Source organism: Fonsecaea monophora (genome assembly GCF_001642475.1).
Source record: "Fonsecaea monophora strain CBS 269.37 chromosome Unknown Scaff111, whole genome shotgun sequence".
NCBI classification, from domain to species: domain Eukaryota; kingdom Fungi; phylum Ascomycota; class Eurotiomycetes; order Chaetothyriales; family Herpotrichiellaceae; genus Fonsecaea; species Fonsecaea monophora.
The window spans coordinates 1-26,333 of record NW_019174042.1 but is presented as its reverse complement, the minus strand read 5'-3'; the positions used below and the strand labels follow the sequence as shown (position 1 = coordinate 26,333).

General features: G+C 52.4%; 8 protein-coding genes across 8 annotated transcripts; 4 read left to right on the top strand and 4 right to left on the bottom strand.

Annotated features, from left to right (window-relative positions):
• Positions 1–1,297: 1,297 nt before the first annotated feature.
• Positions 1,298–3,011, bottom strand: AYO21_10131 (hypothetical protein; the record flags this gene model as incomplete). The annotated part of the gene is made up of 5 exons (XM_022660054.1): positions 1,298–2,284; positions 2,391–2,476; positions 2,524–2,679; positions 2,739–2,790; positions 2,850–3,011. The coding sequence occupies 5 exons, from the start codon at positions 3,009–3,011 to the stop codon at positions 1,298–1,300; spliced, it is 1,443 nt and encodes a 480-aa protein (XP_022507612.1).
• A 724-nt stretch (positions 3,012–3,735) lies between these two features.
• Positions 3,736–5,869, top strand: AYO21_10130 (hypothetical protein; the record flags this gene model as incomplete). The annotated part of the gene is made up of 3 exons (XM_022660053.1): positions 3,736–3,977; positions 4,047–4,500; positions 4,562–5,869. The coding sequence occupies 3 exons, from the start codon at positions 3,736–3,738 to the stop codon at positions 5,867–5,869; spliced, it is 2,004 nt and encodes a 667-aa protein (XP_022507611.1).
• A 428-nt stretch (positions 5,870–6,297) lies between these two features.
• Positions 6,298–10,281, bottom strand: AYO21_10129 (hypothetical protein; the record flags this gene model as incomplete). The annotated part of the gene is made up of 1 exon (XM_022660052.1): positions 6,298–10,281. The coding sequence occupies one exon, from the start codon at positions 10,279–10,281 to the stop codon at positions 6,298–6,300; it is 3,984 nt and encodes a 1,327-aa protein (XP_022507610.1).
• Positions 10,282–11,102: 821 nt separating this feature from the next.
• AYO21_10128 (hypothetical protein) lies at positions 11,103–15,464 on the top strand (the record flags this gene model as incomplete). Its single annotated transcript, XM_022660051.1, has 4 exons — positions 11,103–11,748; positions 11,795–11,938; positions 11,988–15,116; positions 15,193–15,464. The coding sequence occupies 4 exons, from the start codon at positions 11,103–11,105 to the stop codon at positions 15,462–15,464; spliced, it is 4,191 nt and encodes a 1,396-aa protein (XP_022507609.1).
• Positions 15,465–16,381: 917 nt separating this feature from the next.
• On the bottom strand, positions 16,382–19,398 carry AYO21_10127 (hypothetical protein; the record flags this gene model as incomplete). The annotated part of the gene is made up of 2 exons (XM_022660050.1): positions 16,382–16,525; positions 16,636–19,398. 2 exons carry the CDS (start codon positions 19,396–19,398, stop codon positions 16,382–16,384), a joined length of 2,907 nt encoding a protein of 968 aa, XP_022507608.1.
• A 586-nt stretch (positions 19,399–19,984) lies between these two features.
• Positions 19,985–21,379, bottom strand: AYO21_10126 (hypothetical protein; the record flags this gene model as incomplete). The annotated part of the gene is made up of 1 exon (XM_022660049.1): positions 19,985–21,379. The coding sequence occupies one exon, from the start codon at positions 21,377–21,379 to the stop codon at positions 19,985–19,987; it is 1,395 nt and encodes a 464-aa protein (XP_022507607.1).
• Positions 21,380–22,006: 627 nt separating this feature from the next.
• AYO21_10125 (hypothetical protein) lies at positions 22,007–23,392 on the top strand (the record flags this gene model as incomplete). The annotated part of the gene is made up of 2 exons (XM_022660048.1): positions 22,007–22,092; positions 22,183–23,392. The coding sequence occupies 2 exons, from the start codon at positions 22,007–22,009 to the stop codon at positions 23,390–23,392; spliced, it is 1,296 nt and encodes a 431-aa protein (XP_022507606.1).
• Positions 23,393–24,723: 1,331 nt separating this feature from the next.
• On the top strand, positions 24,724–25,314 carry AYO21_10124 (hypothetical protein; the record flags this gene model as incomplete). The annotated part of the gene is made up of 1 exon (XM_022660047.1): positions 24,724–25,314. One exon carries the CDS (start codon positions 24,724–24,726, stop codon positions 25,312–25,314), a length of 591 nt encoding a protein of 196 aa, XP_022507605.1.
• Between the last annotated feature and the right edge of the window lie 1,019 nt (positions 25,315–26,333).

Below are 26,333 nucleotides of genomic sequence, written 5' to 3'. Positions count from 1 at the left end.
CTGCAGCAGAATGTACAGTGGTGGCGGGACAAGGACGTACGGATATCTTTACACGAGGACGGCATTTTCGGTGTGAAAGGTGTTAGGTGAGGCTGTAAGGACAAGCGAGGTATACAGAACGGACGAGTATCTGTTGATAAGACTTCTTTCGTGTAAGAACAATTGCACAGGAAATGCTAGAGAGCTATGAGCAGAGCAGTTCAAGCATCACTTGATTCGGGGAAATCACAAAATGTTTCTCCAAGTGATGCCGGCCCGGAAAACTTGCCTCTTTCGAGAAATATCAGGGGGCGCTGACGAGGCTGCAGCCTTGTGAGTGTTTCCAGATGAGGCTCCATCGCGACAATGTAATGTTTGGGGGAGAGGAGGAAAGTTCTCGTCATATACTCGTATTGTGGCAGTCTTGAAAGTATTGCCATCAAGTAGACTTTGTCACCGCAGAGCATCAAAGATATGAGGGTGTAATCCTGTCCACCTGGGCCGGTATCAGCCCATCCTCGAGGTGAACTTCACGACAGTCACTCACTCACAGTCTCGCCAAGGATACACCTCGACGACCATGTGAACTCCCAGACTTCACCTACCACCGGCTCCACTTTTTCCAGGCAGGAAAATCACGAATATAAATGATTAAAATCGCCAAAATCTCCCAACAATTAGTCCAAGTCGGAAGAAGTCCCTTGCAGCAGTAATGAGACCCCTCACTCTACGCTTCGAATAACGCACCCCCCAGCCCTTTCGGGTTTCCATGGTTCAAAACCATGGGGACCCGAAAGGGGGAAAGGGGACTATTTGTTCTGGGTTCAGTGTATCACGGTCTGGTTGGTGGGGCCTTTCCCTAGACATGAGTTTGCTGTCGGCTTTACCCATATACATTCTCTCACCTTGCAAACCTCGCCCTCCTCCTCTCTGGAGGAGATCGGGGGGAGCACGTGGGAGAATGTGGGTAAAAAAGGTAGGCAAAAGAGGGGGGTCTCGCTCATGTCGATCAAATACTGTCAATGACTGGTGCCAGCGGTGGTGCCATGAGACGGGGCAGAGTGGCTGTTGTAAGATTGCTCGATGAACCCTCTCCACCGGGGAGAGGATAGGAGCCGCAACACCCACGATGAAGCCTACGGGAAAGGTTACACGATAGACCAGTCGTGGAACTGAACTTTTTGTCATTTCGAAGAAGTGATAACCACTTCTTTTTTTCGTAGCGAGGGATATAGCGGTGGAGGAGGAAGGGAAGACTTCTTCCCCTTGTGACTAGCTACTCCCCGTTCTAGAAGGGGATACTGCTGAAAAAGTCTCACTATTTGTCCACCCCGGCTTCAACTTCTTGGATCTTCAACTCTAGCTCCTGGTCCCGTATAGGTTTCTCAATAGTCATGGTCGTGACGGTCCAGACTGTTGGCAGCACAACTACCAACGACCCCATCGACAAACCCCAGTTCATCCCCAGCTGCGTCATCGGACTCTTGTGCAACGCATTGATCCTCCAAGCCATGGCCCCGCCCGTTGCCTGGAAGGTCTTGTAGGCGCCAACAAGAATGGCAGCCCGTGAGGTCGAGTTCGACTCAGTGCCAATGAGCCAGTAACAAAACCCTTGCCACAGCGCGTCATACGCCCCATAGAAGATGTACAGAAATATCGGGCCAGTCGACAGGGAGCCCTGGGTGTAGTCAATGTCCTGCTTGAAGCCGGCCGCGAGGCGTCGGTCTTGCCATTTCTGAAACGCATATCCTCCACCCCAGATAGACATGCCGGTGACAAAGAGCACCACCCACCCGACGCGGGCTCTCATGGGTCGGGAGAGGAACGGAAGGTCGAGCAGCACACCTATCAGGAGACCACCAATCATCTGTGCAATCCAGTACAAGGCTCCATTGAGAGAGCGAGTTCGAATGTTGAAGGTCATGCCATTGACCTGGTTCTGCTGGTACGAGTAAAAGACGTTGGCGCAGAAGAACAGCGGCAGCATGCAAAAGACGCGCCAGCTGGCCATGGTGCGCACCGCGATCTCGATGGTGGCCTTCCACGAGTGCTTCTCGCCTTCAACAGCAGCGTGGAGCTGTGCCAGACGGATCCGCCTGGGTGAACAAATAAACAAGCCCAACACCCAGCCGAAGAGCATGATGACCATCAGGGCGATATAGGTCGAGTCCGAAACGGTGCCAGATTTGGAGTGGAAGTTGAGACCAAAGGATGCGAGGCTGCCCACTCCGCCCCCGAGATTAAAGACGATCCAGAAGACGGCAATGGCACGGCCTTTCTGAGACTCTGCAACATAAGTGGTCATCTGCCAATCTCTGTTAGCTTGTACGCTTGTGCTGAGAAAGAGGCAGCCATCATGGTAACGGCCCTGTCGATAGGGGATGCATCTCAAAGGAAAGAGGGAAGCTCACAATAGCACCCTGGACCACCCAAAGCATCGAGGCTCCAACACCCAGGATAGCGCCCGACGCAATAACGAACGCACCGTTGTCATGATCTGCCTACTGTTAGCAAAGCACCTTCACAATCCCACATGATCCTCACGGTTGAAATTGAGCAAGCTGCCGCTGTACAGGGCATAGGTCCAGCCACCCAGCAAGAAGCAAATGCGAGGCCCTGTGTACGAGAAGAGAGGACCAACGATGAACAAGGCTGTACCAGCGGTTGCGGAAAGGAGCGCGACGGTAGCGTTGGCAGCCACTGTATTGGTTGGTCAATGTTGAGCAACTCTTTTGAGATCAACTGTCTGTTCTAAATACCTGTCGGATCAACCTGTCCAGAACCTCCCAGACCACCAAGCGCATTGTACATCTGTTGGTAAGGTCAGCATGTTTGTTCCAAAATCGACTCAGTAGCTTGTAAGAACTCACCCCAGGGCAACAGAAGCATATCAGACTGATAAGCATGATCTGAGTCCATGGATGCGCATAGAAAGACTTGACGGACGAGAAGCGGGATCCATCCGCACGCTCGACGTTGTCTTGGTGCAGTTCAACCGGCTGCGGCGCCTGTGTCTCCTCTTGGTTGACCATGATGAAGGCCCGTAGTCACAAATCGATCTGTTGGGGGAAGTGCACAGACGCGCTGCTCGATGGGCAACGCCCATATAAGGAGCAGCATACTTCATCCTTGGTAGATTAGCGACATCGTCGGTTACCACCCAGATATCTCTCGTCGCGAAGGATACCGTTACATTGACTACTCGCTCTCCACATTTCCCCGACTCTGGATTAGCCTTTGATAAAGCTTTTGTCGATGCGAAAGGCTTGACTGGTGGAGGTCTTTTGCCTCCTTGGGGGTGAGATCAACAGTCAGCGGAGGCGCAATTCCTTTGGGGGTCGCGTGGCCGCTGATCTCCACTTAAGCCTTTCAAGGCGTTTTGGCCGTTTGTGCGGGAAATGTACCCGGCTCCTTGGGTTGGTGTAGGTAAGAAGGCTGGAGCCCTTTATGCAGCGTCGTCGTTCTCCGCAGGCTCTTCATGTTGCGCTATCGACCTTGAAGTTACATTGGAGATGACTGTCTGTAGCAATTCATTATTAAATGAGATTGAAATCACACCAGGTGCAAGTGGATCTTCCAAGGCCGAACGAATATGGTAGGATTTTGGAAGATTGGAAAGAAAGAGAAGATGTCTTCAGCTGATGGTTGTAATCTTCCAGACAGGGCGTGGCTTCTATCAGCACATCTTTCTCAAGGTGCTAACAGCAGCGATCGACCTGAGTGAACCGAAGCATGAGGTGAAAAAGGGATAGAAAAATGCCCATGGCGACACCCGAGAACTTGTTTGCGTTGCAAACCGAGCAAAGAAATGCAAAGAGTCTCGATATTGATCAGGTCCCGACCCTGGATCTCTGTCAAATCATCAATGCAGAAGACGCCACTGTTTCGGAGGCTGTATCGAAATGCATCCCTGTCATCGCGGCCGCCATTGATTGCTTAGCTGCTAGAGTCCGGTCTGGTGGCAGAGTGGTATATGTTGGCGCTGGGACCAGCGGAAGGTAAGGGCAATGGTAGCGCTACCCACGACGAGGAGATTCCGTATCTGACTGTGATTTGGATGTATGTAGGCTGGGTGTTTTGGACGCTTCCGAGATTCCACCCACTTATTCTGCTCCAGAGGGCCAGTTTGTCGGCATCATCGCTGGTGGAGATGCGGCTCTTCGACATGCACAAGAAGGTGCAGAAGATGATCTTGCTGCCGCAGTCCAAGATCTGAAAGCTCTCCAATTGAATGGCGCAGTTGACTCATTGATCGGTATCGCAGCGTCTGGTCGTACTCCTTATGTATTGAGCTGCCTCTCTTATGCTAAGAGTCTCGGTTGTGCAACTATTGGCGTGGCCTGCGCACGGCCTTCCGCCATGAGTACCAGTGGAGATGTAGACTTCATGATTGATGCCGTTGTCGGGCCTGAAGTCATTACAGGAAGCACGAGAATGAAAGCCGGTACGGCAACGAAGCTGGTCCTGAATATGCTCAGTACGGGAACGATGATCAAGACCGGGAAGACTTACGGGAATATGGTATGAAGTCAAAGCCCGACTGTTAGTGGTACTTGTGTGACAATCTGCTGACTACCTCCAGATGGTTGATCTCAGAGCAACCAACTTCAAACTGCAACAACGATCTCGAAACATATTGCGGGCCATCGGTGGCACTCAATGTCCCGACTCGGATGCCGATCTCGATGCTGTTCTCGCCCGCTGCCAGGGCAGTGTCAAGCTCGCCATTGCAACAATAGGCTTGGGAACCTCTGTAGAGGAAGCGAAGTGGCGCTTGGAAGATGCCGGTGGTGTCCTAGCCAATGTCTTGAAGAAGCCTCCTCATGAGTGTACGAAGAGTCAGCCAACCGCAGACTCTCGAGCTCCAGAGTATGTTCTTTGCGTTGATGGCGGTGGGAGTAAATGCGCCGCAGTTGTGACCTCTGCAGATGGTCAGATAGGGTACGGCGAAGGACCAGGTTGCAATGTAACAGACGTTGGTGTCGAATCTGCAATTCAGTCGATATCGTTAGCTATACAAAGAGCATGCGATTCGCACTCCTCGGTCAGGGCTGGGCCGTGGACTCCTGGCCTTTTCTCGTCCATCTGGATCGCCCTCGCCGGCCATGATCGGAAGGAGGTTGCAATCACCGTAGACGACATGACGGCAAAGCTCTTCAAGCGGAGCCTGGGTGCCACGTTGAGGGTTACGAACGACATCGAGTTGCTTGCTGTCTCGGCAGCAGAGAAGAGCGAGGCCAGCTCTGCAATTGTGCTCGTTGCAGGAACAGGGTCGATCGCAATGGCTTTTCAACGTCAAGGGAATGGGTTCGTCCGGAGTGGAAGGTCGGGAGGATGGGGCCATCTGCTTGGTGATGATGGCTCGGGCTTTGACATTGGGCGACAGGCTGTCCGCCTGGCACTGTCCGCAGTTGACGAGTTCAACAATCGCAGCCTCCACCGCAGCCTGGACGACGACAAGCCGTTCGCCCCAACTGCCCTCGTTCAACGAATCTTCGACTCCTTCTGCCTCAATGATCCTACCCAGCCGACCTTGGACCTGCTGAGCTCCGTGTTGTCGTCCGCTTCGGAGATGGAGAAGAAGAAACAGATTGCGCAGGTTGCACGACTTGTGATCGATGCAAGTGCAGTGGATGTACAAGCAAAGAATATTGTCCAGAAGGCCGTGAACAGTCTCGTCAGGCTGCTTGATCCCCTCATACGGTCTGGACAAATTGACCTGTCAACATCCAGCCTAGTGCTGGCCGGCGGCTTGATGCAGAGTCCAGTCTTTGTGGACGCATTCAAAGAGGCCTTGCATGTCGCCGAGTTCTCCTTCCGAAATATCGAAGTAGTCAATCAGCCGGCGATACTGGGTGCCCAACATTTGCTGCGGGTACAAGAAGGCTGAGCTCAAGTACATACAACTGGGGGTACCTGCACACTTGATCAAGACTAGATGAACCTACAATACTGTACGACGACACGCAGAGGGTTGCGTTTATTCTGTCACCAGGTTCGGCCTTGCATGTTTCCAGCCTCACAGCCTCGTCTACGCATCTTGCCTCCTCAATAAGAAACACCAGAGTTTTCACATACATACACAGGATTGATTGCTGTTCAACTTAGAACTACACTATGTACGCTGCTAAAAACACTCCGCCTGCAGTGCATATCCATAACCAACCCTTTGGTTCCAGTACACCTTCGCAAATCCGCCAAACACATCAAACAATTCATGCCAGGCTCATGTCGAGAGCCTTTCCGGACGCTTGTCGCCTTCATCTCATTTCCATATTCCATGCGTTAGTGTCACTCACTCCACATTGCCCTCTCTTCTCACGAGAAGTTCTGTGAGAAAAAGGGCATCACCCGTTCCAAACACTTCTTAACCTCCACGGCCTCCTTCTCCATCTTTGTCCGCTGTTCTCGCATCCTTTCCACCTGCGCCAACACTTCTCTCTTTTGCGCCGCCAAATCTTCATGTCCTCCCTTCAATCTGTCGTTTTCCTTTCGCAAGTCGGCCTTTTCCCGTTGGTGTCGCTCAATATCTGCCATGATCGCCGATAACTCGCCTTCTTTTCGACGCAGTGATTCTTCATGCTTTACAGAGGCCTGTGATATGCTCGTGATTTGCTTCCTAAGCTCTTCATTCTGGCCCTGGGTCTCTCGCAGCTGCTTCTTGGTGTTGAGCAATTCGCCCGTGGCTTGCGACAGTTTGACCTCGGCGTCCTTGTCAATTTTGGACAATGCTGTCTCGAGCTCCTGTAGTTTGCGCTCTTTGGCGTTGAGTTCGTTGCGTAACGAGCGGACCTGCACATCAAAGTCCTCTGCCTGCCTTCTGTTCTCTTCCGCTCTCTGGGATTCGGCTCGATGAAGTTTCTTTTCCAGATCTTCAGTCGCTCTGTCTCTCTGGGAGAGCTGGCTCTTCAGTGAACGAATCTCCTGTTCCAGGCCTTCAGCGGCCCGATCGCGTTGTGCGACTTGGCTTTTTAGAGATCGAAGTTCGTGCTCAAGGCTAGAAGTGCGACTCTCCTTGTCCTTCTCTGCTTGCTGTAGATTTGACTCGAGTTCAGATATTTTGCGATCCTTCACACTGAGATTGCTTCGCAACGAACGAAGTTCCTGGCTGATGGTTTCGAGCCTGTCATCATTCTGTGTATGCGACTTCTCCACACTCTCCAGCTCCTCTTCCAGTTTATCGATCTGTCGTTGAAGCTCTTTCTTCTCCGCTTCCAATCTCGTTATGATCTGGCCAGCCTGCAGAACCTGCTCCCGACGAGTGACCAGCTCTTCTTCCGTCTTCTTCTTGCAATCTAATGCCTCATCCAATTGATCTTCCAGAGTCTCTTGCTCAGCAATCGCCTCTGCCAGCTTCTCACTCAGTTCGCTTTCACGGTACTGCAATCGCTTGAATATTTCCTCTTTGTCAAGAGCTAGCGCCCGTTCTGAATCCAGGGTCTGTTGTATCCGGTGAGCTTCAATTTCTGCGCGTCTCCGTTCCTCTTCCACCCGCTGTCTTTCTGCAGCATCGTGCCTCGCCTTTGCTTGCAGTTGCTCGATCTTTTCATCTCGCTTCTTGACTTCACTTGCAGTTCGAGTCGCTCCCAGCAAGGGTTTCATGCGAACAAAAAGCCGCCACCACGGGTTGGCTTGGAGATCAAGATATACGTTGAGATTTCGCTGGATCACCCTTGTTGCTTCCGCACGGTACAGCTGTTTGAAAGCCAAGCGCCGTTGCATGAAACCTCGAGCAACAGACTGAAAATTGGACATGATCTCTCTGATCAGACTGTCGCGCTGCTCTTCCAGATCGGCCAGAACTCCTGCGCGGAAGAACACCTTCGTCAAGCCCACGCGATAGTTGGACTGGTCCATTTTAAGTCGATCAAGCATTATCTTTGCGGCTTCCTGGCCCCCTAGATACCCTTTTGGCATGTTCTCGCACAATACCTCGTATCGGGACCGAAATTCTGCAAAAGTCAAACGATTGGGGAAACCCGTACGTGCAATCCGAATTCCTTCAAGCACACCATTGCACCTCAACTGGTCCAGCACCAGAGGAGCAACAAATTGTTTGGGCTTCTTCTTGTGGTTGGGTAGAATGCAGCGGACGAAATGAGGCTGGGTTGAATGGAGCTGTCTCATCAAGATACTCAATTGTTCTTTGTGTCGTTGCGCCACGGTGCGGAACAGGCCCTTCTTAACTCGACTTCGGGGGCTATATGGCTCGTCGACCTCGTCAACACAGTCGGCAAAGAGGTTCGCAATGTGATCGTCTTTGGAAGCAGCAAGAAGCCGGGTCAGGTTATCATTCAAAGGGTCCTTGTTCTTTTCCAGCCAGCCTTCGGTTGAATACTCAACTTCTGCAGCATAGTGGGTGAGGATAAATCCCTGCCTAGTTCGAGCAGGAGCATATTTCGGGGTCTTGTTCTCCCACAATGAGTTGAGCTTTTCGGTAAAGGATTTGTCCGTGGCCTTGGGCATGACCGAGTCTTCGTCGAGGCAAGAGAAGATTCCAATGGGGTTGGGCAGCTCGATCAAATCGATGGTTGGTTGTAGATCTTTGCCGAAGTCGATGAATTGCCACTCAATCTGCTCACGAGCATATTCCTCCTGCTCCAGAACAAACATATAGTGATTGAAGAATTGTTGCAGCTTCTCGTTGGTGTAGTTGATACAGAGCTGTTCGAAACTATTCGTCTCAAAAATCTCAAAACCAGCCAGGTCAAGTACTCCGATAAAGTGGCTGTCATCGCTACTGACGCCTCCTCTGTCCAGTTGGTGATTGATTTTCGACACGAGATCTCCAAAGCCACGCTCATAGATGCCTTTGGCCAGAGCATCTAGAGCAAGACGGACTTGCTCCGGGGTCTGGGTTTTCTCCACCCATTCCCGTCCGGCTTTGACTTTCGGATGAAGAAGAGCTTTCACAAACGGGTCTGATTGAACCCCCAGTAATCGACATGCCTTGTCTACCGAACTTCGGGCTTCTGGGGCAAGTGAAGCTTGGTCTCCTGCTCTGCTTTCTTGCCGGACTGCAACATTGCCGAGATGTAAAATAGCGGCAATCGTTCTGAACACGGCCATTTGCTCTTTTTCGGAGAAATTCATGATGTGGAATGCTTCGATCAACGTGTTCCACTCGTCACGATCGGATACGCCGCCAATGGTATCATTACCGGCTCGGGTATATGCGAAGTCCTCGACATCCATGCCTGAAATAAGCAATGAATCTCTCATTCTTTGATCGGCCCCAGCCAGTAACTGATAGAAGACATGATAGCTTCGTTCTTGTTGGCTGATCTTGACCACTCGAGACTTTTCGAGCAGATACCAATCTATGAAGGCGCCTGCGATCTGCCCAGACCGAGTAAACTGAATGCGAATGAACTTGCCGAACCTCGAGGAGTTGTTATTTCTGACAGTCTGGGCATTGCCAAAGGATTCGAGGATCGGATTGGCACGAAGGATTTGCTGAGAGAGATTTGAAAGCTGCTTCCCGGGCGTCCTCCCTGTCAGAGGTGTGTCGAGATCTGAGGTGGCAACCGCAGCGAGGTATTGGATGACCTTCTTCGTATTCTCAGTCTTGCCTGCACCGGACTCTCCCGTCACCAATATGCTTTGATTCTCACCCTCTTCCACCAGCCTGCGGAAGGCGGCATCAGAGACGGCAAAGATATGAGGACGGGTGTCTTCTCGCGTTTGGCCTTTGTACATCCGGACGTAGTCGTTGCCGTAAATAGGCAAGGGACAATAAGGGTTGATGGTCACTAAGAACAGGCCGGAATATGTGTAGATTAAATCGGCCTGATATCGCGTATAGAGGTTGTGAATGACCGAGGCTTCGTTGAGATGGGTGAGCTCTGCCATGTCGTCGGCTTTGTCAAACTTGGCTGGGTTGACCTTATCCACCTCGTCGACATCCGTCTCTATTGATGAACCATTGTCGAACTGCACAAGGACCTTATTTCCAGGAAGGTCTTCTGTTATCCATCCCCGAATAAATGCCTTTTCAGGATCTTTGACCCATACGTAGCGCTTGCCAGAGAAGTCATTCTCGCCTTCAATAGCCGAGATTCTATCTTCGCTCTTCCTCATCTCCTCGGACTTGATGAACTTTGGAGCGAAGGTGCTGGAGGTACTTGCCTGTCGCTGGAGAGAGTGCGTGCGGAGGTGGGAGGGAACAGAGCTGAAGGTCGCTGTGGGGGAGTATGATTGCTGACGCTCATGTCTGCTTGTCGATGTCTGTGCAGGTGTCGGGGAGGCAAAGAGGAGGGATTTGCTGAAGCTGGTAGCGGACATGGGAGAAGCCACAGACATATCGGAATGAACTGATCTGGTGAAAGGTCGTTGAGAATGGCTGTTAAAGGGAGAAGTGTCTGGGCTGCGGTCGTGGAGCAGCATGATGCCGCCCAAAATCTCAGGTGTCGGTATATTTCACATGCGACAAGGTTCTATGATTTTAGAAAGTTAGTAAAGCTGACGGTGTCCAGGTTGTCAATGTGGGATGAGGGCTGATGATTGTTGTAGCCTCGTCGTGACCCGGATTGGATGACGATGTTTTGTTTGCGGTTCCCCATTTGGCAAGGCGTCCCTGTGCAGAGCAACCGTTTAAGTCACGTGCGAGTACGCCACCTCCTGAACAGTGACGAGGGAGTGGGTGACGGGATCGGTACGGCGGGCGACAGGGACCGGAAGGAAATGCACCTTTCGCTGCCAAACAGCCCGCCGTACACAGGATGCCAAGTCGGTCGGCTTGTCTGGACGAAATAGAAAGACTGACTTCTGCACTTCGGCCGCCTTCATGTCTGTAGAAGATGAAAGTGTCAACCACAACGATCTGGAACACAACGAGCTCCCCCTTCAGCAACGACATCTAAATCTCAGGGACACATCAGGGCCGTTACTGATCCACGTGAGGAAGTCGGCAGGCATTGTGAGGCAGCAGTAAGAAGGTCGCCGTCTTTTTTTGCGCGTGTCGAAGATTGGTCTCGCAGGCTGTCTCAGTGATGATGATGAGCAGTTTGTTGAAATCACTGCGAGCGTGTCTTTGTGGATTCACCACAGCCTGTCGATGACATCGCCCCTCTTGAATTGCTTTTTGCCGGATCGCAGTCGCCGCGCTGCTGTACGTCGCGGAAATGGCGCATCCATACTCTTCCACCTCGCTGTACCCTGGCACGCCGTCATACGCGCCTCAGCAGCCATACTACCCAGCTTTTCCATCTAATGGACTGCAGCAGACGATAAATACCCCTCCAGGCCTTCCTCAGCAGCTGCCACAACCGCAGGGCCAGATCCAGTCGCACTCTTCCTACCAACCACAACCATCGCCTGTCACAAATGGTCCACGATTCGATGCCAATTCGCAGATTCGTCCTCCTGCGCCTCCTTTTCATCCGTTTCCCCCTCCTACTACTACCTTCAATTCCGATTTCTTCAAGCAATTTGCCAGTGCGGGTTTCCCGCCTCCACCCCCTCCAAACTTTCCTCCAGTGCCAATTCCAGGTGCTGCGTATCCGCAGCTACCTGGTTCCGTGAATACCTCCACTTCCTCGCCCTATTCTCAACATGTTGCGGCTGGAGCGCCGGGATTTAGCACAAGTATTGGTGGAAATGAACAAACTCGCCAGAGTGCTGGGGATCAATATACCGGTGGCCATACGGGTTCAAGAGGTGGGCTGGATGCGCAGTCAGACATACACTTGTATGGCCCAGCAATGGCTGTCCAAAATGCAATCTCACACCAAGCACACCCACTTCCCAAAGGGAAAGATTCCGACAAAGGTGAGTATGCCTGTCATAGTCTGGTTCTTCTCTGACTCTGTTACAGAACAGACACTTCCATCTTTTGGCTCTAGATCAGATATCGATATGTTGTTCGCAAGTGCTCAAAACCAGGCTATGATCGTTCCGCAACCGAAAGATACGAATAGCACCACTGAGCCTGAGCTGGCCGCAGATGGGAATGTCTCGCGTGAGTGCCAAACTCTGCTGACTCCAGCTCTCGCTAACTTAGTTTCAAGCGTATGATCCAACTCGTCCCGCGGCGATTACTGATCGAGCATCAGGTGGCTTTGTATCCTCTAACAAACCCTCCAAAAGCGCCAGTCTGAGGCCGGTCGAGAGAACTTACGATAATAAGTCCCTTATGGAGCTGCGACAGCTTGCAAAGGGTGCTGTCCTATCCCTTGTCCCTCACAGAATCCTCTATGCAGATCTGGTAAAGGAAGGTGTCAATCCACAAATCTTACACGAATTGTATGAAGAACTGGGCCTCAGAACGGAAGCTAGTCAATCACAAGCTCGTGAGGAATCCCGCAGTAAGCCACCTCTTCCTGTTGATGGCAATGAATCATCGACAGCCTTGCAACAGCCGAAGACGGCATCGCAGAATGCTACTCCCCTGGTCACCACGGCACAAGCACGGGGGTTCAGTGAGCCCACAGCACCACCAGCCGCTCCTGAACTCAAGAATCAACAGGCGGGGCTTAGTCCCAGCTTGGAGCGGAAAGATCGCATTGCACAGCTGCTTGCTGCAAAGACGGGTCGTCCGACATCTAACCCTGCATCAGCCATCCCGACCCAACATGAAGCATCTAAAACGACGACCCCAACGACAGCACTTGTGGAATCGACCGGCACAGCCATGCCTTCTTCCACTCCACAGAACTTCCCGGTGCAGCTACCACAACCTGTCGCGGCCACTCAAGGGACAAGCGGGACGAAACCAAAGGCTCAGACTGAGCTGGTTAAACAGAAAATGGAACAGCTGAGACGCGAAGCGCAGGCAAAGACAGGAAGTACTGCATCGGAACTTCCTACAGCAGGGTCTGCGGCTCCGGTTCGCGACATGGCTAGCGACGCTTCAAGAGTAATTCCTCTGGCTGAAAATGTGCCTCCCTCCTCAGTAACCAGAGTTACCCACTTCGAGAGCCAGGCCCCTGTGCTATCCCTGATCCCAGGATTGTTCATGAGCTCCACCGAACCATCTACCTTGGATGAAGCTACAGGATCAGTGACAGAGGTTCCAATGAGCTCCACAGCAGACGTTAGACAATCGAACGCTGTCTCTGAGAACGAAACCTCTGCTGTTATGCCAAATCTTCAATCGTCTCCCAGTATCCCGACGAAACGCCCCTCCGACTCTGATCCCACGACAATGGGCATCCCACTTCCCAAGAAGCCGAATCTACAACAAAATCTACAACAAAATCTTCTGTATACTCCTTCTCTGCCCCTTCCAGATAGCGAAGCCGACTACCAGTCCGAGGGGGAGATTGTCGAAGAGCCTGGGAGCGATGCTATGGCGATGGGATCAGATTCAGAGCAAGATATCCAGGAGTTTGCGCCAGCTGATCTCCGTCCGAACGCCACCACCTCAATCTTCCATAAGCCAAAACCCGTCAATCAAACTTCGACAAAGGCATCGCAAACAGCCTCAACAAATGAATCAGGCAAGGACGAGTTGTATCGTGCCAAACAGACAGAAATTGAAGCTATGCGGCGGAAGATTGCTGAACTGGAGCAGCGGAACAAGCTGAAACGGACCAGAAGTCAAGTCGACTCCCCGTCATCATCAAACCCTCCGACCCCCTCGGTTGCCAGAGAGGATCAACAGTTGGCCAGTTCACCTGTTCCGCAGACTATTGACCTGCCTGGCATATCCCGGCTTCCGCCGCAGCGGCAGCATTCGGGTCCTTCCGTAATCTCCAAGCTAACTCCAGCACAGCTTCAGGAGAGAGAGGCAGTGCTGAAACAAGCTCTCCTCAGACAGCGTGCTCAACGACAACAAGTGTTACAAGAAGGCCTGCCTGATTTGAATGCGAAAGTAAAAAAGACCGAGACACGGCTGGAGGATTCCCGCAGAGAGCTAGTGCAAGTTCGTGCTCAAATACAAAAGATGCGCATGGAGCTGGATCGATTAGTGGAACAGGAGAAGAGACTGGTCGAGGAAGAATCCCAGTTCGAGGAACAATTACAAGAGGGCCGATCGGGTCAGAAACGATATTCTGATGAGCTGCAGCAGATCAGGCTTGAAAAGCTTGCCGAAGCTCAAGCAGCCCCTACGAAAGAGGAGTTAGTTGTTTCCAACCCATCGCCCCCAGCGGTTGGCACGATCTCTGGATTACAGCTAGACTTGAGTAATGGCCATCACGACGCTCAAGATAAAAATCCGCAGACGCAGCAGGGTTCGCTCAGCATGCCTGTGAATTCTGTTGTGGCGAATGAGAGCACTGACGACCAGGTTGATGCTAACACGACCGGCGAAGATGTACACGAGTCTCTCTCGCCAGATCCATATAACGCTTCGGATACTTTTCAGGGAGAGCCCGAGCATGTCGAGCAACTTCAAGCTGATGAGATGGAGATATCGCCCGAACCAGAAGACTATGTTGAAACGCATGAGCACCTACCAGAAAAGATGGAGGAGACGCAAACATCCGACGAGGACATGGATGTGGACAACGACAGTGATGGAAGTGCGAGCATGTCTGGTTCGGACGAAGAGGAGTATGAGCCTGCAGATGTCGATACTTCACAGCCTATGCAGCATTCCGAGGACGAGTCTGAGGAATATGACCCTGAGACAGCGCCGGTGGACAGCGTCACGCCGACGACTGTTCCGGAGGACGTGGCTCAAGACTTCCATGAGACTTCTGAGAATGCCGCTGTGAGCAGGCCCGACACAGCGATTGGGACTCCAGTCGATGGAGCACACGACATCTCTGGCGCCACGGAGTCTGACACCTCTTACGTTGAGGCAGACACTAACGCCACTGGAGTTGATGCTGTGTCGGAAGTCCCAGCAAACACCAAGGATGATCTCGAATCCGGTGATCAGTTGACTGGTGCTGATACACTGGTTCGACCACCCCCAGGGTCAAATCAAAACCACGATGCTACTCCGCTCCTGGGCGGCGGTACATGCCCACCACCCACGCATTATATACCGTACAAGACACCACTTAGTGCCTTCAAAACCTACCGCTTCCACTCGGACTACCCGGACACCGTCAAAAGTGGCTATCGTTCGTTGACGTACAGCAACAATATCGATCCCTCCCGTCCCCTTTGTCCCACGGAGCTATCTGGTACCCCTTGTACCGACCCTGAATGTGAAGAGCAGCACTTCACTCAGCTTGGGCTTCCTGGTATGTTGATAGCTTAGACTCTCGTCGCGCCTATCTCCTATTCAGACTACCCATGCTAACGATTTTTCCATTGCAGATGAGAAGATTCTCGTCCAAATGAGTTCAGCGAGCGACATCAAAGACAAACCCACACGGGACGAATTCCATGCTGGGTTGAAGCAGGTGATTGCGGGATTGAGGGCTAATGAGGTGAAGGATTTCGAAAAAGTGGCCGATGCTCTTTCTGTGTATCGTCGGAAATTCTTTGCAGAGAGAGAGGAGAGAGAGAGACAAGAGGACGAGGACACCCAGCCGCAAGCAGAACAAAAAGATCCAGAGCACCAAGAGCAAGAGGTTCTGGGCTCTTAGCGAGCTGTCCTGAAGCAGTGGTGGGGAATCGCCTTTTTTCTTTTCCAGGTGCAACACGACGCTTTTCAGGACGTGATATTCCAGGCATCGAGGGAGGGAGGATATGGGCAGACCGCAGCGGCATATGTATGAGTACGAACACACCCAGTGCTGGGGAAAAAGGAGTTTTTGGATCAATTATTCCAGCACGTCGTGCATCTAGCAAGGAAGGACAAGGACATGGATATGGACATGGACGGGAGGCGGACAGATCGGTCGGTATCGTCTGTGTCTGTCTGTGTAATCATCAAGGTTTTCATTCAGTATCCAGCATTATCCAGCATCCTCATCCCAGTCCCATTGGGATTGGGATTGGGATTGGGATTGAGATTGAGATTGAGATTGAGATTGCGATGGTCGAGTCCAATAACAAATTAAACCAAACCAAACCAATCTACCTAGGTACCTGTTTGTATCAAAAAGGGCATACTTACCCCCAACACTAGGTTTGAGTAACATACCTACCTACCTCGTACTTACCTACCCAATGAACGGGGTTCGTTGGTTTCTTTCGATGATTCATTTATGCGTTTATCACAAAATCTTGTCATATCTACACAGAGTGACACAGTGACAACGTGAGCCAAACGGGAATGAAGTGTAGATCCAATATTCGTTGATTTTAGGTCTCTCTGTCTTTGTCTGTCTGCCATGTATTGCAGGACGCCAGTAACGCCCAGGGCACGTTCACTCGTACATAAACAATCAATCCATCCATCGGTCGATTTCGTCAAGCATGCATCCCACTCTCCGTCTGAATGCCCGTGTGCCCATGTAAGCCAATTCTCCCCCTGCCTCAGTTGTATCATTCACGACATCCGTGCCTCTCATAATTGACGGGTTTCAATCTGCTGGTACCATAAAAATCATCCACGATTTCATTCGTCGTCAAAGATGCCGCAGTTCGGGTGGAGGGCGTAGGTCAGTCGCTGGCTTTGGGCTGTTGTTGTCGACGGCTCGCCGGCGCCGTCCTCGTCTCCTTCGACAAGGCCTTCTCCACGGATTGGAATGATGATGTTATCCTACAGGTCAAATAGTCAGTCACAAGTTCCAGAAACGTAGCAAGAAACCCGACCAGAACAGGCCATGGTGTTGACGCAAGTGCAAATCAAAAGAGGAACTCATCACGTACCTTGACCATCTTCTTCAAGACCTTCCTGGCCAGACCTCTCTCGCGCTCCACGTCTTCCTCATTTGCCAACTGGTCTTCGATCTGTTCCAAGTACCACAACAACAATGCGTCGCGCTCGGGACCCTCGCCTGTGCGATCTTCCTCATCACGTATCCGCGTCGCTAGCATGGTTTGAATGGTGTTGAATTTCTCAAAGGTGATTTTCGTGGTGGGCCGTGTAGTCGCAGCAGGCGTTGCAGATGAGCGGTGATTTCGGGTGCTGGCTTCACCGTGCTGGTCATTGTCGCCATTGGCCATGGGACTATCGCCATCTCGTTGGCGCTCTCCATCATCTTGCGTATTCTGGACCTCCTCTTCATCGTCTTCGACATCGACATCGTCCTTTTCGACACTGATGATCGACTGGCGAAGCAGATCAAACGCCTCGTACACCATAACCTCCGTTATTTCCTCCACACAATTCGCTTTGGCGATTGCTTCGCTCAATCTAATCAGACTCTCCAATTGTCTGACAGTGATTCTGTACGAGTTCTTCCCAACCACACCACCCGTATCGTTCGCTCTCAGCTCTTTGTATTTCTCTACCAAGAGCTTCTTGGCACTGGGGGTGAAGATTGGTTTGAACGTGCGCGCAAATCTGATGTACCGCTGAAGCTGTTCAGTGGAGAATTCAGGCTGCACGAAATCATCTTTGAGCATGTGCAGATTGACGATGTGGTCGGCTAAGTGACGGTCTACCGACTCGTTGCATTCATCGAGAATAATGAAGAAGAGATCGAAGCGAGACATGATGGGCGCTGACATGTTGATATTTGCCCTGAGAGTTGCCTTGCGATTATAGCGGCCGCCAATGGGGTTTGCGGCTGCTAAAATACTCGTGCGTGCATTCAATGTCGCGTGAATGCCTGCTTTGGCGATTGAAATGGTTTGCTGTTCCATGGCTTCGTGGATGGCAACCTGGTCGATCAAGTCCATCTTGTCAAATTCGTCAATACAGCAGGTTCCCGAGTCAGAGAGCATGAGTGCGCCGGCTTCGATGGTGTGTTCGCCGGTCTCTTCATCTTTGACCACCGCGGCTGTCAAACCTGCTGCACTGGATGCTTTTCCTGACGTGTAGACTGCTCGGGGAAGGAAAGACGCAATGTACTTGAGGAATTGAGATTTGGACGTTGACGGGTCGCCGACAATGCAAATGTTGATATCACCTCGCAAGGGCATTCCTTCTGGTGTCATTTTCGACACGCCGCCCAACAGTTGCAACAGTAGCCCCTTTTTGACTATTTCATGGCCGTAAACCATGGGAGCGAGACTCTGAACCAGTCTACTGTAGATCTTGTCGGAATGGACCATATATTTCAGATCGTCAATCTCGGCTTGTGTTAGAGTTTCCAGGTATGCCTCCTGAGCCTTGGTACCGCTGTCATACTGGTCAAACAGATCAGTTTGGTGTAGGGAGTTCAGGATGTTGGTCGATTGACCATTCAATTGACTGGCGGACTGGCCGGCTGTCGTGGTATCGGGGCACGAGAACCCGGCCAGGAATGCCATGCGGTAAGTCAGATCTCGAACTCCTAGTGCTTTCAAGCCGGAAACACCTACACCACCAGCATCGGCGCCACGGAAATTCCGATTATCCTTGGATGCCTCTGGTTTCACACCTGGAATTCCCAGCTGAGAGACATCTGGCACAACGATCAGAGTGCCTGTGAAGATACACTTCTCACCAGGTTTCGTGCGCTCGACTTGCTCTCCTCGAAGGATGACATCGATTGTGCGTGGCATGCTCCCGGTTGGGATTTCAGAGCTGTTTTCTTGGATTCGACATTTCTGCCAGTCCACAAATGTGCTGTTCCGAATGTCCAATCGCCATGCAATCTTGTTGCCACAAGTGAGGTTGGGGCACACTGTGGGTTCTGTATATTTGAACGTTTGCTCAACATTGGGGACGGTTGTGTTGCATGCTTCGCAGATAAATGTTCCGAGGGCCAACTCAGGACGAACTTCTGATGTTCTCGTCACAGTGCCCGAGATAGAAAGCAGTCTTCCGATCTGATCTGTGCGCAGTTGCCGTACCCGGGATACAAGGGGAAGGTTGTAAAATGCCAGGGCGAAGAGTTTGTCCGTCTGTGGATTCAGTGGTTTGTCACCCTGAGTGCTCCCCTCGCTAGTCGCATTGCCTGCCATTGAGGTGCCCGCTTGTGAAGCATTGCTGGTCATCTGACGATGATCTTTGAAATATATTGGCTCATATTTGGCCAGGAGATTGTGCAACCCCCTGAGAAGAAATGGATGGAAGCGATAGAATTGGTTTGCGATTGCATCTGCTAGAATAGGGCCTTCTTTATACGATAGCAGATGACGAAAATCCACGTAAAGCGTCGAGAGCTGGAACTCTCGCAAGCCATGTATCTGATTAATGTAGTATTTGTCTGTTCTCAGTTCGCTCGAAGGAGGGGCTCCCGACGCGGAGGGTTCTTCGACGTGCGACTCGAGAAAATCTTCAAAGGCTTGTTGTACTTTTTCACCCGCCTTATCTGTGACCTGTGATACGTTGCGATCTAAAGGATTCCGTGGTCTGCCGCGCGCTGCGCCGACAACTTCATCGTCTGGGAAGACATCGGCTTCGGAGGGGATGCCATTGCTCTCGGAGAGCAGGGGCTGCGGTCTTGAAGAGGATGGAATGCCATTCTGAGCTCGTCTAGGTGAGGACGGTGTTGCGCCAAAGGCGTCTGAATTCAGGATTGAGTCCACTAGAGTCGCCATTGTTGTGGTGAGGGGTGTTTGTGGTTGAAGGGGTGACTTACAAGCCTACAGGGTAGAAGTATCTCCTTACAAGGAGAATTGGTGCCGCGGGCGCAGGAACGCGTCAAAGCGCGTCACGCGTTGCACTTTAACACGGCGGAGCAAAGGTGCTGATATGCAATTTCTCAGCCTTGCCGCAGCCTCGTTCAACCAACCTGCTTCGCTATCAGTCAAACACAGATGTCTGTCTCCAACCCATGGTTCCACTTCTCGGACGAGCGAGTCGCTTCAACTGTATCAGGTATATCTGTGCAAAGTGGTTGCAAGCCGGTGAACTCCCCGCTCTTATGAGTTGTTTGACCCAGAATTCACAGACAATGTCGCCTAATATTGACCAGAGTGGTGGAGGGATGTCCATCTAGGATGCGATCACACTCAAACTCCTCATCTTACGGCACATGTAGCAGTACTCGATTACTATTGAATCATTCTGGGAAAATTGACGTGTCTGACTATCAAATATAGAATTTGTTGTGATTGAATTACTGCTATATCCTCCCTATCCCTTCAAAACAGCAAGGCTTTCGACACGAGAAGTCTTGTATGCTCACAGCCAGCTCTCGTGCACACGGATTAGCTTCTTGTTCAAAAATTCCTGGATACCGAGCTCGCTCAGCTCTCGTCCAAACCCAGAATTCTTCACACCACCAAATGGCACGCCCGGCCCAGAATTAACAGCGGAGTTGATGAAGACCATCCCAGCCTCGATCTGACCCGCCACTTCCTTTGCATGCTTGATATCGCTGGAGAAAACCGACGAACCCAGGCCGAATTTTGTAGCATTGGCGAGTTCGATGGCCTCCTCTTCGGTGTCGACCACGTACAGGGTAGCCACTGGGCCAAAGGCCTCCTTCATGAACAGTGGGTTGTCTCGAGACACATTCGTGATAAGCGTTGGCTCTAGATAGTAGCCTGGGCGGTCAATTCGCTTTCCACCCAACACTACCGTGGCACCAGCGGCTTTAGCCTCGCCAATGAGACCAATGAGGCCCTCCAGGGCGGACTCGGAGACAACAGGACCCAGGGTTGTTGCTGGGTCTATTGGGTCACCGGCTTTCATGGCTTCAAACTTTGCCTTGACACCCCCGAGGAACTCCTGACCCTGTTGCTTACCCACAATGATGTATCGCTTGATCGAGGCACAAGCTTGGCCCATACACATCATACGACCTGCAGCTGCGACCTCGATGGCTTGATCGAGCGGTGCATCCTGCAAAACAATCAGTGGGTCTGAACCTCCCAACTCTAGGACGACCTTTTTGAGATGACGACCGGCTTGCTCGGCCACTGATGCGCCAGCGCGTTCACTGCCAGTAAGGGTTACGCCGCGGATGCGGAAGTCGGCAATAAGAGCGTTGATTTGGGGAATTGAGCAGAATAGGTTGGTGTAAACACCCGCTGGTGCTCCGGCGTCGATGAACAGCTTCTCGAGGGCGAGTGCGCACTGCGGCACACTCTGTGCATGTTTGAGCAAGACTGGGTTTCCGGCGACAATCTGAGGGCCAGCTACACGAGCGACCTGATAGTAAGGGAAGTTCCACGGCTCGATAGCGAGAATCACCCCAATGGGCTCGGAGGCAATGACCGCTCCAGGAACGCCTGGTAGGTCGACCGTCTGCAAGAACTTCTCTCCGTTTTGGGCGTAATAGTCCAGGATAGCGGCCGAGAACTCGACCTCGCCGAGCATACCGCCAATGGTTTTACCCATCTCCAGCACAGCGAGCTCCGCGAGCTCCTGTTTGCGCTCGCGCATCAGGGCTGCAGCCTTGCCCATGATTTTACCGCGCTCAGCCACGGATCTGCGACGCCAGTCTTTCTGGTAGACCTCATGGGCTGTCTCGAGGGCAGCAAACACTTGCTCATCCGTTGTCGCCGTAAAGGCCTTGATCAATTGCCCATTGGCTGGGTTGACGGTCTGGTATGCGATATGATGGTGAGCCATGTCGTGGAGCGGTGATAGGATTCAATGGCTGTCTTGAGGCGGAAGATATCGATGTGTGGGCGGATAAGTTGTCAAGAGGGGAGGAGTCAGTGAATGTCTTACTTTCTCTATTGCTGACTTGCTGTACTCTGCAGAGCACTTCTCCTGCGTGTACACCTTTCCATCCTATATATGTCACAACGGGAATGGGACTTGTTCGACAACATCTCACGCAATGCACCGAACCACTACCCTAAAGAGATTGCTTACGAATAGCTCCTTCACTATGAAACAGTCTGAGTCATTTTCTCTGGAACAGAGATGTCACGTCAGGCAACTCGATGGATAATGCACACGACGTGTCGATCGATCTAGATAGCACACCACAGAGGTATGGGAGTGTTGCAACGGGAGAGCAATGTACTAATGCTGTGTTTCTCGCAGAGGAACCAAACGGCTCCACCGGAGCATCTTTAGGCCTCGCTGCGGCTTTAGAGAGGGGCTGGACATGTGGTCGACGGGCCAATCAGCAACAGCCTGGGCTCGAAGGAACTATTTGGGAGGGCGACTTCACATGCGACTTGGGCCGTTTCTTGAGTTCTGGATCATTGTTGGGGGGAGGCCAAAGCATTTGAAATCTATGTGGCCATGACTAAGTCGTCGTGTCGGGAGTATGGTCTCTTGCTCCCGGAGGAGGACCACCATGTCCGCGGCGCAAGTCTGATACTCATCAGGTGAGTATAGAGGTGAGATACGCGTGGTAATGGAGACCGCGGCGTGATTCCAAGGATAAATGAACAAGCCCCTTGCTATACAAGATGCAGGACTTACCAGCTCAGCTGGCTGTGGCGCTTGCACATCCCAGAGACGAGATCAGGATCACAAATCACCTTTCCCTTGCTCTTTTCCTGGAGTCTGCTGCAGTTCACGACTGCCTCCTCTTATTTTCTGGACCGATCAGAGACGCCAGGCGAACAAACGGCGAATATGGTGGTTAACAAGGCGATGGTCTTCAGACAAATCCCTGAGGGGCTCCCCGTGGCAGGTAAGGACTTGACAATTGAAACAGTTGTCGACTACGATGCAAGCTCCCCTGCCCCGGCGGGGGGAGTACTGTTACAAGCAGAATATGCAAGTTTCGATCCTTATATGAAGGGACGTATGCGCCCGGCGCACATCAAGTCCAACGCGACGGCCTTTGAGCTGAACAAGCCGCTGTTCAACCAATGCATTGCGCGGGTCCTCAGATCGAACCACCCCAAGTACCAGCCCGGGGATCAAATCATAGGGGAACTCCCGATCCAGCAATACGTGTCGGTGAGCGGTGCGGATCTCGACAAGATCCAACACCTCGAGAATCCTCTGGGACTGGAGGACGTCCGCGTGTTTCTGGGGGCCCTCGGCATGTCGGGCCTGACGGCATACTCGTCGTTTTACGAGATCGGACAGCCCAAAAAGGGTGAGACAATCTTCATCTCCGCCGCCAGCGGCTCTGTGGGCAGCATGGTCGGCCAGCTAGCCAAGCGCGAGGGGCTGAGGGTGATTGGCAGCGTGGGATCGGACGAGAAGCTCGATTTCATCATCCGCGAGCTCGGCTTCGACGCCGGGTTCAACTACAAGAAAGAGAGGCCTGCCGACGCGCTGAAGCGATTGGCGCCCGACGGCATTGACATCGACTACGAGAACGTGGGCGGCGAGCATCTCGAGGCCGCGCTGGGCGCAATGAAGGAGCACGGGCGCGTCATCGTCTGCGGCCTGATCTCCGAGTACAACGCGACTCCCGGCCAACGGTATCCCCTGTACAACTACAGCCTCATCCTGCGGCGGCGACTCACGGTCCGCGGGTTCGTCGTCTTCGACCACGGCTTCGGCGACAAGTACCACGCCGAGCACCAGGCCAAGGTGCAGCGGTGGATCAAGGACGGGACATTCAAGGTGGTGACGTGGGAGTGCGAGGGCATTGACAACGCCATTGACGGGCTGCTGGCGCTGTTCTCGGGGCGCAACTTTGGCAAAGCCGTGCTGAAATTCTGAATTTACATGGGTTGTCTGCTGTCTTCTTGAGTTCCCTGTATACTTGTTCGTATCCAAAGAAAAAGAAAACTACTCTGTGTATATGCTCCTCCTCATGTTGATAGTCCAAAACAGTACCAAGTCCAATCCACCCTCTTGTCTCCCCTCCCACCCTATCTGTTTCTCAGAGAAAGAGAAGAACCTTGTTCTCTCGCATAGTAGTACTCCAAGTCAATTCAATCCTCGCATCCCATCCCATATCCGCGCCACACCTCTCTCTTCTGCACTTTGTAGAGGGTGTGTGACCTGGGGGATGAAAAGTAGAAAGTGGGCCTCCTCTCTCCTCTGGGGACCCCCTCCACCCTTTTGGGAACTATTACCCACCAACGTCTCTCCCGGCTCGGGCTGCGCTGTTATTAATTAGTTTAAACCCTAGCCTCGGGTCCACGGATATAATGTACCTCGTACAAAGGGGGAGGTTCCACTTCTTAACGCCTAGCGCCACGCCACGACGTTGCCCATGCATCATCCCTTGACGAACGAGCCCAGCCAACAGACAGCCTCATTGCACCACCACCGACGAACAGAAATGGAGAACACAAGAGTCGTCGGTTGATTTACTCGGTATCTCTCTCCCTCCATCTCCATTTCTATCTCGCACATGCCGATTATCTCCCGGCAGCTGCGGCTGCAGGAAACAAGAAACAGGTGGCGCCACACCGCACACACACACCTCCCCTCCTTCGCGTGGGCAAAAGCAAAAGGACCACTTGCTTGCATGCCTGTAACAACGCCATGACAAAGGCATTGTGCTCTTGCTTACATGAGTGAGAATCTCGGCTCGATGGGTTAGCCAATGCGGACCCCCATGTCTGTTTTCCATATCGAGCAAAGATGGATACTTCCGCCGGTTTACACTGGAGGGGATTCGATCAGGACGGGAGAACGACGGCATTTTGAGGAGGAGGGGAAAAAAAAAGAACAAGCAATGCGGCTCAGAAAGGAAAAGGGAAGGAAAGGACAGGACGTCATAACAAAGCGCGATCGATGGTCGGTGGCCGCGTGCGAAGGATTGGTTGTGTTGGTAGTTCCCATTGAACTCATCAACAGGTGATTTTCTGCGGGTTACATCGGGTTTCAACAACTGCAGAGCTGCGACGGGTGGGATATATATACTACACGCACGCACGCACGCACACCACACGCATATACGACCCCCCCTTCCCCCCAGACACCTTCCATCCGGTCAAGAAACTACGACTCACTCACTCACTCACTCACCAGCATCATACCCACTTCGCTCCATTTCTCGAGTCAGAGTGAGATATAGAATAGAGAGAGGGAGTCCAAAAATGACATCTAGAATGCGCCTCCAGCCCGTGCCGCCGGAGCAGCTGGACCCGGCGCAGCGAGCGCTGTACGACGACGTGGTGGACAACATCGTCAAGACGCTCGACCAGCAGCAGTCGTTCATCACGCGGGACAGCTCGGGCGCGCTGCTGGGCCCGTGGAACGCGTGGATCCACGAGCCCGTCGTCGGCGCCGCCATGTGGCACCTCAGCAAGGTCATGTTCCGGGCCGCGACGCTGCCGGAGACGCTGCGCCAGGTCGCCATCCTGACCGTCGGCTCGCACTACCGCGCCGCCTACGAGGTCTACGCCCACTCGGGCCTGTCGCGCCACTACTTCGACCCGGACCAGGTCGCCGCCCTGGCGCGAGGCGAGATTCCTGAGGGAGGTCTCTCGCCCGACGAAACGCTCGTGCACGACATCTCCAAAGCCCTGGTGTCGGGAGGTCCGCTGTCCGACGACCTCTACGCCCAGGGCGTTCGTGTCTTGGGCCAGAAGATGCTGTCCGAGCTGATCTTCCTCGTATCGCTGTACGCTTTGGTGTCGGTCAACCTCAACGGGTTCAACGTCCCTATACCTACCGAGGGGTCATAGAGGGGGTCGAATACAACTCAATGGGTCATAGATTTTCAGGGATCTTACTATTAAAAGTGGTGGTATTGCGATTCTCCACGTGTGTAACGTACCTGTGATTGATCATCTCGGTATAAAAGACCGCGTAAATCAATATGGACACGCCAAGGGGAGACCCTCCGCGATGACTGCCATCAGCATTGCCAGCTTGTCAGTCATGACTATATCAATTTAATACCCCGACGCCTTTGAATCCCTCCGTCCAAACCCCAAGTGTTGCAGAACCATATCGTCCGATCCTCCCATAGCAAGCCCTCGATGAAAACATTGGTCAGTCGTCGTTCCCCACTATGATCCCACGTTTCATAAGATGATATCTTCGTCTACGGTGTGACACTCAAAGTCGCGGGTTGAGATGACAGAAGGAATACTCGTCATATGAGTCGAAGGGAAACCTGTCCCAGCATGGAACTTCAAGCTCATAAGCTCCGACCAATTCACCATTGGAACTGGAGGAATCGTTGGGGGTTGCATAGATCCAACCATTCCATGCGCAACCGCTGTTGCCTTGAAAGACTTGTAACCCGAACTTATCGACGACGTACAAGATCTGGCGAGAGGTGGGCCGACCCAAGCCTCTGCGCTGTAGGCCCTCACAGCTTCAACGTGGAGGCGATTTGAGAGAGTGGCGGGACGGATCGGTTGGGGTGGGAAGTGTGGCCTTTCCTGCAGAGTCAAGACCCTCGATGGCAGAAATGATATGGCCAATAAGTCAAGGTCTAAGTGATTCGACACTTTAGCCAGGCGAGCCGTCATGTTAATCAGATCTTTGTCGTCCATTGCCTCTGACCGAAACTTCCTCATCTCCCTGGCATTTAATTCGCGAAGACATGCGCCGATGAAGCCTTCATAGCTGTCGGTCGTTATCAAACCATCAAGGACATCACCACCTTCAACCTTCCGGCCACGGCATACTGCTCGCTGGATTGACAGAGCCGCATCCATGAGCATAGCTGAGAGTTTTGAAGTTGGTGGTTGAG